General features: G+C 43.0%; 1 protein-coding gene across 1 annotated transcript in view; it reads right to left on the reverse strand.

Annotated features, from left to right (window-relative positions):
• Positions 1 to 601: 601 nt before the first annotated feature.
• Positions 602 to 17412, reverse strand: part of LOC103768898 (WD repeat and FYVE domain-containing protein 3-like) — a gene marked incomplete at both ends in the record, with an annotated part of 45600 nt that continues 28789 nt past the window's right edge. The window contains 12 exons of the mRNA XM_008936061.1: positions 602 to 722; positions 1600 to 1694; positions 3073 to 3234; positions 3337 to 3410; positions 5763 to 5915; positions 7380 to 7570; positions 7986 to 8097; positions 9119 to 9279; positions 11151 to 11382; positions 12776 to 12957; positions 15772 to 15990; positions 17163 to 17263. Coding sequence (XP_008934309.1) covers positions 602 to 722; positions 1600 to 1694; positions 3073 to 3234; positions 3337 to 3410; positions 5763 to 5915; positions 7380 to 7570; positions 7986 to 8097; positions 9119 to 9279; positions 11151 to 11382; positions 12776 to 12957; positions 15772 to 15990; positions 17163 to 17263 — 1803 coding nt within the window. The remainder of the gene's footprint in view (positions 723 to 1599; positions 1695 to 3072; positions 3235 to 3336; positions 3411 to 5762; positions 5916 to 7379; positions 7571 to 7985; positions 8098 to 9118; positions 9280 to 11150; positions 11383 to 12775; positions 12958 to 15771; positions 15991 to 17162; positions 17264 to 17412) is intronic.

The raw sequence follows: 17412 nt of genomic DNA on the forward strand, positions 1-17412 counted from the left end.
TGAGGTGCTGGAACGGGTCCAGATGAGGGCAACAAAGTTGGTGAAGGGTCTAGAGAACACGTGGTATGAGGAGAGGCTGAGGGACCTGGGGCATGTCATATGAGGAGAGGCTGAGGGAACTGGGGGTGTTTGGTCTGGAGGAGAGGAGGATGAGGGGAGACTTTGTTGTAGCTCTACAACTCCCTGACAGGAGGTTGGAGTGAGGCTGGGGCTGGTCTCTTCTCCCAGGTAACTAGCAATAGGACAAGAGGGAATGGGCTCAAGTTATGTCAGGGGAGGGGTTGATTGGATGTTAGGAAGAATTTCTTTCCTGACAGAGTGGTGGCTGCCCAGGGAGGTGCTGGAGTCCCCATCCCTGCAGGGGTCCAAAAAACGTGCAGGCATGGTTTAGTGCTCATGGTGGTGTTGGGTTGATGGTCAGACCTGATGATCTTTGATGTCTTTTCCAACCTTAGTGATTCTATGATATCTGCACAAATCATTCAGTAGTTTCTATAAAATGATGCAACTTAAGTAGTGAATTGAATGGGGCTGTGTAATTTCCCCCGTGAATTAAACAAATTAGATCCTTTCTCTAGCTCAATTCTTTTCTTGTACTTACTGCAAATTAACTGTTGTCTTTTCCTTGGATGTGTACAGTAGTTTCAGAAGGATATCTAAAAGCCTGTTCCGCAGCAGAATAAGATTAGCTGAAACTAGTCCTCCAAAATCATCCTCTGTTCCTAAACACACACAGAAAAAAAGACAAAATTAAGCTTTTTGAACTCAGTCATTTTCAAGGCTATCCCTAAATTCCATACAGAAGCAAACACAGCCTGATCCCCCTGGTGCTGTGAGGAGGTTGTGCAGGCAGCCTGGCACACTCTCCTGGTGCCCCATCACCACTGCCACACAGGGTCTGGGCAGTGTGGAGAGTGGGTAAATGGGAATCACAGATTCCCAGACAATAACCTAAACTGAAATGGTCCAGGTTACCTGTGCCACTCCTGACAGTTAGATAACACAATCACTTGTGCCTGTGCACCAGCATGTTCCCAACAGATGTAGAATCACAGGATCTTTGGGCACTCCCTTCTAGTCACTTGGGTGACATCCACCATGGTTAAAACATTTCTGCTCAGGGAGACTGACTGAAAATGCAATTGCACAAGCCTTTTTTCTTTAGGAAAACAAGGGTAGAAACTGTCTCAGAACAATCCAATATAAGCATTCTTGAAAGACAGTAAAATTTCTTTCTTTTGCCTAAGAAAGTAATTAGGCTGTCTTAGTTAATTCTTTCCCTTCCTCCACACCTGGAGGGCAGATGCACCCAGAAATCCATTTTTGTCTTTCTTCTCTTGCACAAAGCAGCAGAGATGCAGAGCTGATTCAAAGGCAACAGAACAATACCCTGCAGTGTGAAATGAAGGGAAACAAGGAGGAGGAGTGGGTTCTGCACTGCCCTGCAGGCAATGCTGAAACTGAAGCACAACCAGCAGCCAGGTCACAATGAAACTGCAGCATTCCTCATGACACTATTCCTGCATTTTACAGATTAAAGCATAGAAGGGATCACAAAGTATTTCTCTCCTACTGGTTCTAAGCCATGCCATCACTTACCACTGTCCAGCTTCTCTTCATTGTTTATTTCCATGACTACAAACTTCTCACAGACTGCAAACGTGGGTAAAGTGGAGGAGATGAACTGCCCATACCTTGTGTGTGCAGAAAAAACAGCATTCACTGCTAAGACAGAGGCACTCTCATCTAGCACCTTAAATATAAAATCTTATCACTACTGAGAGGAAGATGCTCAAAAATCACCAACTTCCTCACATCTGAAGACTGAGGAAAACTGTCTCCATCTGAAGTTACTAACCAAAAAACAAATTAATGTGTAGTAATTAATGGAAACTTCCCAGACAAGTCTGCAGGTAAGGGCCCCTGGAAATGCTAGGATTCAAGAAAGGAAACTGGGAGATGCCATCAAGCCCTAGTAAAAGGAGCATCACAAGTTGAAGAAAAGAGAACAAATCATTATTCTCAAACCACAAGAACTGAACAAGTATTACCCCACTGCCAGAGATTACTCAGCCCTGGGGTAACACTGTGCCTGTAGCCCCAGGTGATGTAACACAAGGACGTGGTTTTCCAAGACAACACAGTGAGGTGCCACTCAAAGAAAAGGGGTGCAATATATTCCTCTTTCCTCTGGAACCAACCTGAAATGGTCCCTAGCTAGCATAGCTTTTCCTCAGTTTTTCATTTCTGTTTCCAGGAAAGAGAACAAGGAACACTCAGACAGGAATTCTACAATCACCTCTGTAACCATTTAAGCATAAAATCAACAGCTTTATCCTGGAATATTTTTTTTCCCCCTGTATAATTAAAACAACAACAGGTAAGACATTCAGATTGAGGCTTCTGATACTTTTGATTGTACTTAAAGTGAGAAGTTGATACAAGATCACTTGTATGGAAAAAGCCTCCCAAAAGTCCTGCAATATTTTATCCATTTCCAATATAATGAAGTAGAGATGAGAAAAACTATCAAGGAGTTGAATTCATATTAAAGTATTTCAGATACTCCTGTGTGGGTGAATTGTAATTATTTATGTAACTTTCACCAGTCAAAACTAATAGCACTATACCTGACTGTCTTAAATAGAAACTTTTTTTTTTTACACAGTGATGATTAAGAAAAAAAAATGTTGAACTAAATCTTTCATGTAGGAGAGCAATAAAGCTCCATTACAAACCAGAAGTACTGTTGTACTCCACCTCAGGTAATATTCCACAGTATTTAATAAAAGTGCTCAGTGCTTCACATGAACAAGGGGGCTGAAAAACATCACCTTTGCTTCTTGCCTGCAGAACACTGAGCCAATTTAATCCTTCAGCCATAGCTGGCTAGATACAAACTGAATTTAATATGCAAATCAAAGCATTGACAACATCATTGCTTCTGTCTAGTTCAGGATGTGAGCATCTCATGTCAGCCACCCCACAGCAGTGTGACCATCAGGCAGTTTTGACCAAGAACACCAACATAATAAAATCAAGACACCCAGAATGATCAGAGGTGTGGGCTACCTGAGCAAGTCATAGCTGCTAGGGAAACCCTGAAGCAAAAAGCTCAGCACGTTGCTAATGGCAGCAATAGTGGGCTGGGACAGAGACATGTCTCGAAGGGTCAAGAGCAGCCTTGGGATGAGCTGGAACTCCCTCATCAACTTCGCGTTCTTCGCTGCCTCACTGCAAGGAGGAAAGGAAGAAGGAGGCAGTTTAGAACTGGAGCATCCTCTACCTACTGTCTCATTCTTTAAGTGTCAGTTCTAGGCTGGCAGCAGCTCATACCTTGACTCAGTGAGAAGTTCAATGAAGTGTTCAAATAGTGACAGATGAAGCTCATAGGGTGCATGAAGCCAGACCTGAAATACAGGATAAACAGTAGCATGTTTTGTAACAAATCCACTTTAGCATTAAAAACTGACATTAAGATACCAAAGGTTATGAAGGGCTTGAAAAGATTAAAACTGTTCATCTGTGTGATTATTTACTTGGCCATTGCCAAAGCTGACTGCAAGATTCTCAGCTGCTGATTCCTCCACTTCAGATAAGTACAAAACATACTAGCAAAGACTAAAGAAATGCATATTGGTGCTAAACATATTCTCTGCAAGTATATCATGCTGCAAACTTTAAAGAGTTCTAGGCAGACAGTTGCACACTATCTGGAACTGCTCTTTAAACAGAGGGTGCAGTGACTCTGAAGGAGTTATTGGGTCTTACAAGGCTGATAGGGACTGTGAGGTTTATCTGGCTCAAGTGAAGATTAGTATCTTCACCCAAGAGAAACTCAAGGTCTTCCCTGACTTTCCCCCCCTCCCCATTTTTACACAGCAGACAGCTTAAAATCATTTAGATCCTCTTAAAAAAGAAAAAAAAATGAATCAGTTGTTCAATCAATAGAAGTAATAAAAGATATAAAAGCCAGAGAGCTCACAGTTCTAGCTGCAAATCTTAAAAATTGACTTGCTATTGAACAAAGCATAATGAATACTTGCACTCCCATGTATAAAACTGGCTTGAACAGCTCCCCAGCTTTTGCTTTTCTTCTAATCTTATAATCTAAAATGACCAGAACAAATCCTTTCATTTCCCTGTTTAACGTAAGAGTAAGATACCTAATTTATCCAACCTAAGTCAAATATCTGGGTCATGGATTTCTGAATACAAAACCAAGATATTTATTTTTTTAACAAAGCCAAAACCTGAAGCTTTTGGAAATTTTCTTCTTAGTGACTTACAGACCTAGTACTTCCACATTTACAAATATTATTTAGTCTTCCAAGTGTATTTGTTCTGCAGCTGTTCTTGGTCTTCAAGGGAAAAAAAACAAATAGACCAACTGAACATTATGAAGTAGGATCTTTTGTATCATAGTTGCTGTCTGATTAACCATAGACCATTGATGAAATTTCTCATCTGATTCCTCTGAGGGGAGGAGGGGAGAGAAGAAGACAAAAAACAAAGAGAAGAGCGTTTTTCAGCAGAATTCATGCCTCACTGTAAAAGGAGCTCTTCTCACTAATGAACAGTTCATGTATCTTAAGACCTCTATGCCAAATATACCTCTTGTAGATGTAATAACTTCTGTTAAGCCTATAGTTAATTTTGTGAGCACAAAGGAAGCATTATTGTAATTTAAAAGGTTTGTTAAAGAATAACTAGTCACATGATACTGCAGAATGTGTCTTCAGACAGGGCACAAACTTATTTCTAGTTTTAACATTATGCCTCAAAAATTTAAAAATCAAAAAAGGGGAAAGTTTGGATGGGTGACAAATTTCCCTTCTATTAGAACTGAGTTTAAATTAAAAAAGGAAAAAAAAAAACCCAAGAGGCTCAGGTCTGCCTTTTACATTTCTTTCTCTGTGCTGTAATTTTAGCATATTGTTGCTCTTGGCAAGGGGTGGGGGATTTTGGGTGCATGGAAGACCTTTAAGCACTGAAAAACCCCAAAATTAACAAGGCCAGTTGATTTAATTAAAATAAAGGCTATAGTAAGCAGCAGGAGGTGTTTTCCACAGAGCAAACCCTTAAATAAAGTTTCCAGGAGTGCTCTGAAATACTCAGATAGACATCTAAAAAAAGGCATGGATAACTCCATAAAGCCATTTGTGCACAAGAGACTTGTTTTATTCAGCAAGTATCTTATGGATGGAATAGTAATGGTAGTCATATTATTTATTTCTTTACATATTTATTTTAGTATATGTGAATCAGAATACTCTTCCTCAGTCTGTGCCAAGTAGAGATAAGCTCAAAGGAGCAACTGCTAAATGATGAGTTCTGTGCATTGTTTACCAGCCTTTATTACATCAGCATTCCCCTCTGAAATTCTCTGTTTTCCTTAGTTTAATACAACACCACTTAATTATTTCTTAGGTTCTACAAGCAGAATTTTAACTGCCTTAACCCTGATTTTGTAAGTTACAAGAAATTGCTGAACAGAAAACTGCAGAACTATCTTCTAGGACAAGAAAAAGCAGAAACATCTGTGGTACCTATTTATTGTGCCCACAGTGACTCAGATCATCTAAGCAGGAAAAGTTACCAGCAATCTTGCTGCCCAGCTGCTTCATTGCACTAAATAAGAAGCAGTAAGTGCTCAGGAGAACAACCTAGCTTGCTGTCATTCAATATTTAAGGTACACTATCAGCATCTGACCTAATCACCACCCAGCACAATCCCTGTTTTTCTCTGCAGCTTTACATACTTCAAAATCACAGAGCAGATCCTGGAAGGCAGCAGAATTTGGAATAATGGATGTCTCGTGCCCACTGTCAACAGTCCCCACCAGGGAGAAGGTCAGGTGCAGTATGTGGCTGTTCAGGAGGGTTCGTTTCTTCTTTAACAGCATTGCCAGCAACTGGAACAAGCAAACAGAAAAGGGATCAGCAGCCTAGGAACAAACAGAAACCTTGTCTAAGCACAAGCATGGATGGATGGAATGTCTGTCCCTTTTGAGAAGGCCCATAAGGTATGTCTCATAGTTGGTACTCTTGATGGAAAAGCTTGAAAGTGACATTCTGGCTGATTAGAAAAGGGGCACATCCAGGACACCCCCCAGTTCATGAAGCATCTGCTGTACAGTGCAGACAGCCTCTGGGCCCTGAGCATTAGGCACACACAGACAAAGTCCCAGCTCCCAGTCTCAGCTCCCTGGTAGTGCCACCCCAACACAGCACATTATGCACTCTCAGACAGCTGTATTCCTGGACAGCAGCTGTGGCCAAGGCAGACATAAATAGAGCACTCCTAGAGTACTGCATGCACAAATGAGAGGTGTTCTGGCACTGAAGAGAAGTAGCCATGACAACATAAATCTGAAAGAGCCTGACATTCCTCTTGCTACCTTTGTTGCCCTAGGCATGACCATAGATCTTTCAGTCCTCAATTCTGCTCTAACTTCTTATAATCTGGGTTGGGAAAGAACCAATTGCCAGAAGTACTACTACTATTTCTTGTCTTCAGATGCAAGCTTGCTAAACTCTCCACATAACCAGCCTGTTCAGCCTCCCCACCCTCCCTGAAACATTCCTAAAGAAATATAGATTCCTGGGAATCTCTCCCAGACTGCCACTTGCTGAGGTCAGTACAAGTAAAATGTAAGGCTGTATCTGATGATCCACTGATTGCTTATGGTGCAAGGAGGACACTGTCTAGACTTGTTCAGCCAAAGTAACCCAAGGTCTGCAGCAGCTACACAGAATAATGTTTTGACCTAACTGTGCTAACCACTGGCATGGCAAGGTTTGTAAACATGCTGCTCAAACCACAGCACAAACTTCCTGTTTTGGTAAAGCAGTCTTCATGGGCAATGTCAAATGAATTTGTTATATGAAGATCTTTTCAAGTCAGTCAACCAGTCCTTCTTTGTAACTGATTGTACCAAACAGCATCACTACCTACAAAGTCTGCACAGTCTACTCAAAGTGATGATTCTAGAAGTCCACTTGCTTGGTTTTCTTCCTGTCTCCCTATCCTCCTCTCTTGCTGGCAGACTGCAGAGACAGAGGCCTCTACACTTGCAGGGATGGGTTCACAGTCATGGGAGAAGACTCATGGAAGTGCCACAGTTGTGCTCCTCCTTGCTACCAACAAAGGCTCAGCTTCAGCAAAGAGCTAAACGTGCAAACTGCTTAGGAAAACTTTCCACTTCCTCCTTTAAATGCCACCCTAAGTAACTCACCCACGCTAATTAGCCAAGAGCTCAGTGAAGTTAAGAGGAGAAACTCAGGTTACCACAACACAATGAGGAATTCCCATGGGAACTGCTAGGACAGAGGGAAATTCCACCAGCTTGGTCTGTTTGAAGCCATTTCTCATGTACCTGATAACCTCTGATCCTCTCCATTTCTTTGCTGGCCAGTGGGTTGCTCTTCACCACACAGACCAAGGCCTTCACAGCAGCATACAACCCTTCCACATCTGATGCCATGGCTACAAGTCCCAGAATAGCAGCAGCTCCACCAATGTACTGCAGTGTGGTGGCAACAGGCTTGGGGACAAACGTTCTTACTCCTGAGCACAGACAGAGAAAATACATGAAATTAAAATCTAATTCTTGAAGGAAACCACTGTGAATACAGGTAAGTAATTTGCATTCTAGCGTTGCTTGAATTATGAAAAGAATATCACTAGAAGAATTCTGACACCTCAGAAGAAGAGGTGAAGGAAATATTGCACTGGAAAATAGTTATGACCTAAGGTAAAGTAATTAAGTATATTTTCAGGATAATTCACATTAACTGAAACAAGCATCCCATGTTAATAAAAAGAGAAAAGGAGATTATAGTATGTCTATAAAAGACAAAATGTGAAGCACATTTTAAAAGGTATAATTAACATCCATCAATTACATGATTTACCTTCTACATTTAAGTTCTATTGACAAGTAATTAATAATTGTTAAACACAGCAGTTCTCAAGCACTCACCCAGGTAGCCTATGACAGCTGCCCCAATGGAGCGTGCTGGTCCATTCAGATGCCCTGCTGAGTTGTGCAGCAGCTTCACAGGGGTGGCATTCTCATGAGAAGAAATTGCCAGCTGAACAAATCAAGAAAAAAAGCAGGGACTAAAGGGGAGAGGGTTGTTTTTTTGCAAGCCTGACCATAACCTGTGTATTTTCCTTCCACGATAAAGAGCAACACATAACAAAGCAGAACTATACTAGAGCCACAAAGACATTCTCTAAAGTAAAGAGAAATCTCCAGTCTCCAAAGTTTCAGGAAGATGACTCTAACTTTAAAAATAATCCCACTGGATCACAGAATGATGTGGGTTGAAAGGGACCTTTAGAGGTCATCTAGTGCAGTTCCTGCCCTGTGGGCAGGGGCATTTTCCACTAAACTGAGTTGCTCAAAGCACCATCCAGCCTGACCCCAACACTTCTGGGAATGGGGCAATCACTTTGCTTCCCTAGGCAACCTCTTCCAATGCCTCACCACCCTCAACATAAAAAGTTTCATCCTTATGCCCAATATAAACCCACATTCTTTCAGTTTAAAACTGTTTTCCTTTGTCCTGTCCCTGCACACCCTGGTAAAAAGTCTCTCTCTGTCATTCTCACACAAAACTCCCCAAGTGTACTGGAAAAATAAGGTCTCCTCAAAGCCTTCTCTTTTCCAGGCTGATCAACCCCACCCATCTCAGCCTCATCATTCACCTTTACTGTACTTTGAAGAAAATTTTAACCCAATATTCTGTTTTCCAAGCCTGAATGACAGCCAGAGGACTAAGCTATCAGCTTTGTTCACCTGCAACAGCAGAAATACTGTTCAGTGGCATAATCTATCTGTTTTTCAACAGGATTACAACTGCCACCTACATGAACAAGCCAAAGTACTTCCAAAAGCTGCTAAGATACACAGCTACCAGTAATTTAAGGAATTTAATTAAGGAGTGCAGTCTCCCTTCTTTTTTTTTTCTAAACATAAAAATGACTATGGGCAGCTCTTCTGACAAGGACATTATTGTTCCTGGTTGCTTTGAGCAAATTGCCTTGAAAGGAGTTCAAAGAAAGAAACCAGCAGGCAGCACACACTAACCAGCTCACTCCCCAACGTACCTGTTTGGCAATTGCTTTACTATCCAATTTGTTGTAAATTTTCCTTATTTTTGCCACTGTAAATGAAGAAACTGACAGTGCATAGAGACCAAAAGAGACCTTCTCTTCTGGTACCAAAGATACTGGAGATGGGTTGATTCCTTCAGACTTTGAATCTTTGCCTTAAAGACAAAACAAATGTTCATTTCAGTAAAATTTCACTGGTTTTCTTTTCAGTTTCAAGAGTAACATCTTAAGCAAACTCTACTGCAGACTAGGTAGAGAAGAAAGGTTTAACCAACAGCTGAGATGTTGTACTGTCTTTGCATAGTTGCTTGCTGTACCTAAGAGTAGTTTGATGCCATACAAGTCGTGGAATAAATCTGCTATTTAAGATAAAAGGGCAACACACAGCAAACATTTCCCTTCAGTCAGACCTACAATGTTAACCTGTAATGGCAACAGGCAGCCCCTGGCTTGGCCAGGCAGAAGAAGATGTGGTGCTTCCTCAGGTGAATTTTTGGAAGGCAACATTGGTCTTGTGCTCAACTGACATACAGCCCAAGGGCTGTTTGTTCACTTCCCTTCTCACGTGAGGGAAACAAAGTAATCAAAATCCAGAAGTATTTGGTACATTCTGCCTCTGCCTGGCTTCTCACAATGGTTTGTTAGGAAAACCTATCACCTTAGAGAACAGCACAGGAGAGGAAAGACTAAAGAGCAAATACTGTACCTGCACTATTTGCACCCACTGCTCTGGAAGCAGCCACCTCTTGTTAAGAGCTTTAATTCTTGGAAGTGAATGAACAGACTCACATTCACAGAATTTGCTTTGGCTAATTAAGTACTTAAAACCTGCATGCCACCAGTCAAAACACCTTCCAGAAGGAAAAAAAACCAACTGGCTAGCAGGTATCTAAATCCAGAGCTGCTTGTCAGGCTTGCCTAACTCTCAAAAAAACAAGTGGGACACATCTGTACACTGCAAAATTTAACTCCCTAAAGTTTTTCATCAAGATGGGCAAGGAAAGCTACCTCTTTCTTGATGTAACTTTGTTCTTTCACAGCCCAAATATCATCTACAGCTGAGGGGTTAGGGAAAGCTTTCACCATGAGAAGTGAGACTCTGTGCACTCCCTGTATAGCCTTTTGTTTCCCTACCACTCCCATCACTCACTGCCTCCTTCCTTGAGATGGTGATGGATCCTCTCCAGAAGAGCTGGAGAGCACCATGGTCCCTCTGGGGAAAGACAATCCAGGGGCAAGATGACCAAGGTGACTTGATACTTTCCCCACTTTTGTTTATGCTTCAGTGAGAAGCCCTGTGACAGGCAGGTAAAGCACAGAGCATCTCCTGGCAGCATCCTGATGCTAGTGAGGAGGCACTCGCAGCACAGGAACACAGGGAGCTCTACAAAGCAGGAAAATCTCACTAGTGACAGTAGTACCAGAGCTAAGGAAGAGTCTGTTGCCTGAATATTTAAAAGCAGGGCTGTGCACATGCATTTCTAACAAGGTTATTCAGCTCTTTCTGCATTGCTCTCCTCTCAATTTCAAACAAGACCACTCAAAAAATACAATAGAAGGGCCCATATTTGTTCACAACTAATGCTTGAAGACTCTCTACTGCACCATAATCCCTGCCTGTTTGATTTTTTAAACTCTGTTGACCTATTTAGGCCCCATAAACAATGACATTTCAAGGGAGCTGTGTTTAAAGTACAGAATACACTGCAGACTTACAATGAATGCTATCACTGGAGACTGATATGTTAAAATGCCTTTCCAATTTCACTTTCTGCAGCTAAATATAATATACAGTATGAACAATGACAGCTTCAAGCATTTCTAGCTGGTTTGAAACTCAAGTGATGAACACAAGCACTTCTATCTCAGCACTAGAACATGTTAAAGCAGTACTTTAGATTTCTATCATCCTCTTCAACAGCCACTCCCCTTCTCCCTACACAGCTGCAGCTTCTCCTCTCTGCTGCCACACGCTCTCCTGTCTCCCCTCTCTCCCCACACCCAGCCCCTGCTGAGCTGTACTTACAGGGGACGTACACGGCCTGGAAGCTGCCCACGTAGTTGGGCCCCAGCTCGTAGATGGTGCTGACCCCTGGGGCAGGCAGAACCTCCTCCAGCAGGTGAGTGGGGCCCAGGCGCCAGAGCAGGGCGGAGGGCTGGCGCTGGGCGGGCGGCGTGCCCACGTAGGCGTACACCGTGCTGACCACGGGGGGGTTGGCAGAGCCAGACCCACTGGGGCTGCTGTGCACGTAGTGGAGCTGCAAGGGACAGAGAGAAACCCTGGTGACGTGGCCGAGAGAGCTGCCTGCTGGGAGAGGAAAGGAGGCAGGGCAGAAATTCGGGCGAACGCCTCGCCAAGCAGGGGACGTACCAAGCGGCTGCCACGGCACGCCTGGCACCCTGATGCCACACAGCACCAGAGAGGGAAGAGCACGAAGCAGAGGGTAAGTGCACAGGTCAGAGGTTCAGTGGCTTTGGAAAGAGGAAGGGGTGTATGGAAACACAGGAGGAGAACATGCCAGTTCTGTGCTTAAAGCGCTGAAGGCTGAGCCTGGGTCTCGATTCTAACGCACAGTGCTCCAGGGCAGCCACTGCTGCAAATGCACTATGTCTGTGGCCATTATGGTTTGGAAAAGCAATAAGAGGATCTCATCAACTTGTGTTCTTTCTCCTTTTCCAGTCAGTGGAAACATGCCTTTAGTAATTACACTGTTCCAAGCTGAAGTGCAAACACAACGAGCTCAATTTGATAAGAATTCCAGACAGCAATAAAACAAATACACAAGTAAGATGCTGGCCCATACACAATGACAATAACATCTCACAGGCATTTTCTATCTACCTGGTAAAAATTCTGTTACCAGCTATTGAATGTAGTCAGGTATGGCCAGATAGCTATTAGCATAACAAGTGAAGTTACTACAGTCCTCTTTCTGCAAAAGGAATGCTGAAAGGTCAACTTTGTGTTCAGTGGACAGGTTCACAGAGCTCTTCACTGCTCTTTGCTTTTGGCCTCCTAGTTTCTTCCACCTAACAATAAAATAGCAACCTTTACAACTAAATGTGTTCCATCTACAGCCAACTAATAACAATCTCTGTGGCTATCAGTGACAAGGGGATTCCATTTCTGGGTTGCCAAAAGGGTTGGGAAAGGAACAACCTGAATAAATTGCCAGAGCTGTCTTACTCTGTAACCTCCCTATTATTCAAAGTTAGATCTGCTACGTGGTCCTGGGATAACTCTTCAGCTTTTCATGACCTTTCTAACTAACCTGGTCAGCAGCACAGCCACACCACACTTGCCTTACATTCAACACACCCACTTCACTTCATCACTGCTATTGCTCGTGGCTGAGGAGTGTCTGTTACCTTCTCCTCTCAACAGGCCCAGGGCTGCTCCAAGCTGTGCAGTGAGCAGAGACTCCCCTTTTTCAAAGCTCCTCATTTTGAGGTGTTTTTTTGGTGTGTCTTTTTTTTGGTGGTGTTGTGGTTTTTGGTTGGTGGGTTGGGTTTTTCCCCCCAAGGGGAGGGGGCAGGAGGAGTGGGCTGGTTTGCTTTGTCCTCGTTTTGTGTGGGTTTTTGCACAGAGATGCGCAAAGAGGCAGGAGTCACTCCAGCAAGCAAAAATGAGGATTTAAAGATTTATTTTACCTTAACAGTGTTAACAAGCTGTCCGTCAAGGTAGAGTGCAGCTGTGCTGTTCTTCAGCATGCCTTTACTCATGACCAGAACGAGGTGATGCCACTGGCCTTCCACAATGAGGTCACCACAGCGGAAACGGGCACAACAGGGCAGGATTTCGTAAAACGAGGATTCCTCACTGAAGTCATCAACTAAAGGAAAGGTACCAGTGAATGGACATCAGCTTAAAACATATGATTATGTCATTAGGCTTCATGCAAAACAAGCTACAGGAATACATTAAAGTCAATTTTTTAGAAAGCACAGTTAACAAAAATCCAACTAAGAAGATATGAGGAAAGTTATATAACTAACAAGAATGACTTTACTATAAAATACAAGACCTGGAAGAATGAAATCAGAATTTTGGAGAAAATATTCACATTGTCACAGTTTACCAGGCTGAGCATCCTTAAATACTTGCATATTAACAAACTAGTATGGTTTTGGTAGTATCACCAGCAGGTCTCTTCTTCCTTTGCTTTAATTGTTCTCTAAGAACATTTTGAGGATGCTTTTAGTCTTTTGACAATTATATTTTGTTTCTGCCCTTCTACCTCCCCTTGGAAATTTTAGCTGGGATGACTAGTTCAAGTGGGACTTGTTCAAGTTTCTACTAACTTTGTCATGCCACTATGCAAGTCACAGAATGATCTTCTGTGTTTTTATTAAAAAAGTTTTTACAGCAGTAGTCAGCGAGGAATAGCAGATGTCTCTCCAAACCCACAGAGCTATTTTTCACTTCTCTCTCACTGTGAAGAGAAGGATACCTGTACTTCCCAAACTTTCTCCTCACACTTTTCCCTGCTCCACTGTGGTCTCCTGCACTGGCCCTGCTACCTGTTCTCACCCCCCAGCACCTGGCCACAGGCACTCAGTACAAGCTTGCCATTACCTTACTTTAACAACTCCAGCACACACAAAGACACAAGTAAAAAGATTGTCTCCTCTCAAAGCATCTGCACGAGCATCATGCTAAACTACAAAGATAAGAGAAGTTAAAGATGAGGTTGAAAGCCTGAGACTTTACTTCTGTAAGAAAATCCATAAACAAGCTCTGGCTGTAGTGACCAGGGGTACTTGTAACTCAGGGCTCAGCACAGTGGCTTCTCTTCTTCCCCTTTTGCAGTTCTCCCACCTATACTCTTCAAGCACTTCCCAGGTCCTTCTTCACTAGTGGGTGCCAAATTCTCTTCTATATGTTGAAATACATTACTTCTCAGCACACAGCTTTAAAACTACTTTAAAATGCATCCACTGGCTTACACACCAGAAGGCATGATCAAGTGCATTAAGTTCCCCATCACAAAGCAGGATGACCCACACTCTGCTTGAAATCCTGTCCCCATCCCCTCCCCCTAGCAAAAAAAATAAAGAAGAAAAGACAAAGCTCCAAAACCCTCCACCAGGGAAGGCTTCAGCAGAAAGCAGGAGCTTTTCAGATCTCTCTTAATTCTTTTGCATCGAAGGAAACCACTAATCCTCTTACCTCAAGAGCTGCCTGCACAGGGAGAACACTCATTTCTTTAGAAACAGCACAGGGAAAATGATAGAAGCAGAGTACTTGGAACGAATTTTCAGATACAAAAATAATCTCCAGTTATTCTTCTCAGCCAAACACCTTTGAGCAAAACTCTGGCTCACCAGACAGATCCTTAAAGCAGCCCATTCACTCTGACAATACCCTGTGAGCACAAGGAGCCCCCACGCTGGCAGGCCTGCCCCTCAGCTCTCCAGGGACTTACCTGCTGGGCACTCGATGGTACCCCAGCAGCCAGGACTTACTCATGGCAGGGTGGCACCTCCCATTCAGTCAAACAACAGTCTTTGCAGTCAGAGACCTTTGGATTTCTCTGACAAAGCCTCTTCAAACCCAATCTCTTTAAAAGAGATAGATAATAGGGGCTTATAAAATAAAGACAGAGATCTACAGCTCCAGTGTAGGCAAAAGCAATTAATATGAAGATAAACTTGTTTAATCCTCTCTTCTAAGAATTTGGTCTTCTGAGAAAGGAAACACTGTTGGTATCTGTGTAATTTAAGAGGTTTAATTCCTGCCTTGTACTATGGGACTTCAGTTCTCAAGTTCTAGGTTTTGAAACCAATTTCTACTAAGAGAAACTGCTGCAGTTAATGATGCCAACGTCCACTTGTCATGGAAATAAGAAATAGCCTGTAACAGTCTGCTTCACTGCTTTGTTTTTGTTGTGGGTTGGGTTTTTTTTATTATTTTAAATAGAAGCAGTTATATAAATTCTTTTACTATTGCCTGCTACTCAAAAAGAAAAAACAGAAGCAGGAACAGATTTTTGACCATCACTTGTAATTCTGTGTGCTGCTCTGGTGAAGAGCTAAGCCAGGAACATACACTCACCTCAGCTCCTCCACAGCCACAGTGCATGAACAGCCTGCCAAAACTGCCCTTTTCTGCAGGCTGACAGAGCCCAAGGCAGGAGACAGCAGACAGTTAAGCCTGAAGCCCTCAACCACACAAATTCACTATCCTCACCAGCTTCACTTAGCTCTTCACTGCACCTCTTGTAATTCCACCTTTGATCACAGATACTGAATGAAGCTAGAAATTCTTTCTGGAAAGTGATCACAGCACTAAAACACGAAGTGAGTGACTCATCACCCTTGGGTAGCTTTCCAGTGCTGGGACTACCCAGACTGAACAAGTCTTCAAAACCTGTTAGTATGCTATTTCCAAACTTCTTCAAAGCAAAGGCAGCTAGCATTTGCACCTCAGAGACGGTGACTGAAACGAACAACACAAGACAAACAAAAGGCAAACCCCTTCCAAAACAAGCCACCTAACACCCCCTCAAGTCTACAATACTTCAGCCTCTGGCAACAAATTTTTCTTTATCAGCAGATAGCGAAACTTGTTTGAAATTATAAAAGCTCCTTAATATCTGCATGAACCTTCACACCAGGATGAGGTGGCGACCAGGGCCCACCCTCACCATAGTTCTGGAGCAGCTCCTCCTTGGTGGAGACGACGAGGGAGCGGTCCCTGGCCGAGAGCACGAGGGCCAGGCAGACGTAGTGCTGCTCCGAGGAGGTCGCGCGCCGCACCACGGTGAGCAGCCGCACGGGGTGGCTGTGGGGAGGGGAACTGAAGTGTTCAATGCAAAACCACGTCGAGTAGCTCAAACCAGATGGTGGTGGGAAAAATCTTTCACCTGGAAACAAAGAAAAGCCCATTCTTTAGCTGCAGGAGTGGTAATAATTAGGATACCTACTTGCTCCTATTATTTTTTCGGATCAGCTCAGCCGATACCAGTTGTGCTGATACCAGTTGTGCTGTCTCAGAGCTTTCCTTTACAGACTGCAGTGTTACTGCTTTCATTTCTGACTCAGGCTTGGAGGAAAAGCCAAAGTCAGCTCAGAGGGGTTTCTTTTGAAACAAAGTAAAGCAAGAGTTGCACACTATTCCCTGCTGTTCTAAACAAAAAAAACCAGCGGTGAAGTTGTGCTTGTTCAGAGCAACCCAGTTTCAGTTCCCTAGACAAAAAAATGTGGGAATGGATCAGGCCCTCAGAAACTGCTAATATCTTAAGGGGCTGCTGCTCCCATAGGTGTCACATGATGAAGAAGCCTTTGCTGAAGAAGATCTCTCCACCACATGCACCTGACTCCATCTCCTGGGCTGCTCTCACAGAACAAGGAGCTCACAGACTTCCAGCACTGTCTAACACTAATTCAGTCTTGCTGCAGTAAACTTCAACTTGGTTTGAAGAGGTAACACCTTTTTTTAACTAAATGATCATGTTCAATTAGCCCTGCAGCACACCAGGTTCCAGTAGGGTGAAAAAGCACAAGGGAGAGCAAACAATTTAGATGGGATTCCTGTGATGATGTAACTACACCTGTAATAAAATCACTCAGGAATTCAGCAGAATAAAGCCACAAGTACAGCATTACAATTCAGTCCATGCTTCCTATGCTTATCATACTACTACCTCAAGTTGCTCTTAATGGGTCCAGGTTACTTTTTCATACACTTCTCCTGATTATAATTTAATCTTCCACTGAAAGCCTTGTATCTTAAAGTAATCACATATTTGTATTTTATACCGATTTTCATTGACTTGGGGGAAAAAGCAACAGAAACACAGCATCCCAGCACAGTGTCCCACACAGTCCTATCACTTCATGGCTAACAGGGAAATGTAAGAGAACTAAATATCAGACAAAACACTGCTGACAGCCACCCTCAAGTACCTACCAGTTCCAATTCCACTGACAACTGCACCATCGACAAGTCCTGTTGTGACAGCGTTACTTCATGGAAATGTAAGAGAACTAAATACCAGACACAAAACACTGCTGACAGCCATCCCCAAGTACCTACCAGTTCCAATTCCACTGACAACTGCACCATCGACAAGTCCTGTTGTGACAGCGTTGTTGGTGGGTGCATTGTGGGGAGCCAGACTGGGCAAGAAGAGGCAGCTGTTAAACAAAAGACACACTATGAAAGTCAATCTAACCAGAGTTCAAAACAAAATATAGCCTAAGAAAATATACCATAAGCACATTATCACTCTCCTTGACTGTAAGTGTTCCTGAAAAGCAGAAATGGATTCTCAAGATCTCTCCCT

Source organism: Merops nubicus, unplaced genomic scaffold, assembly GCF_000691845.1.
Source record: "Merops nubicus isolate BGI_N331 unplaced genomic scaffold, ASM69184v1 scaffold6022, whole genome shotgun sequence".
Taxonomy (NCBI): Eukaryota; Metazoa; Chordata; class Aves; order Coraciiformes; family Meropidae; genus Merops; species Merops nubicus.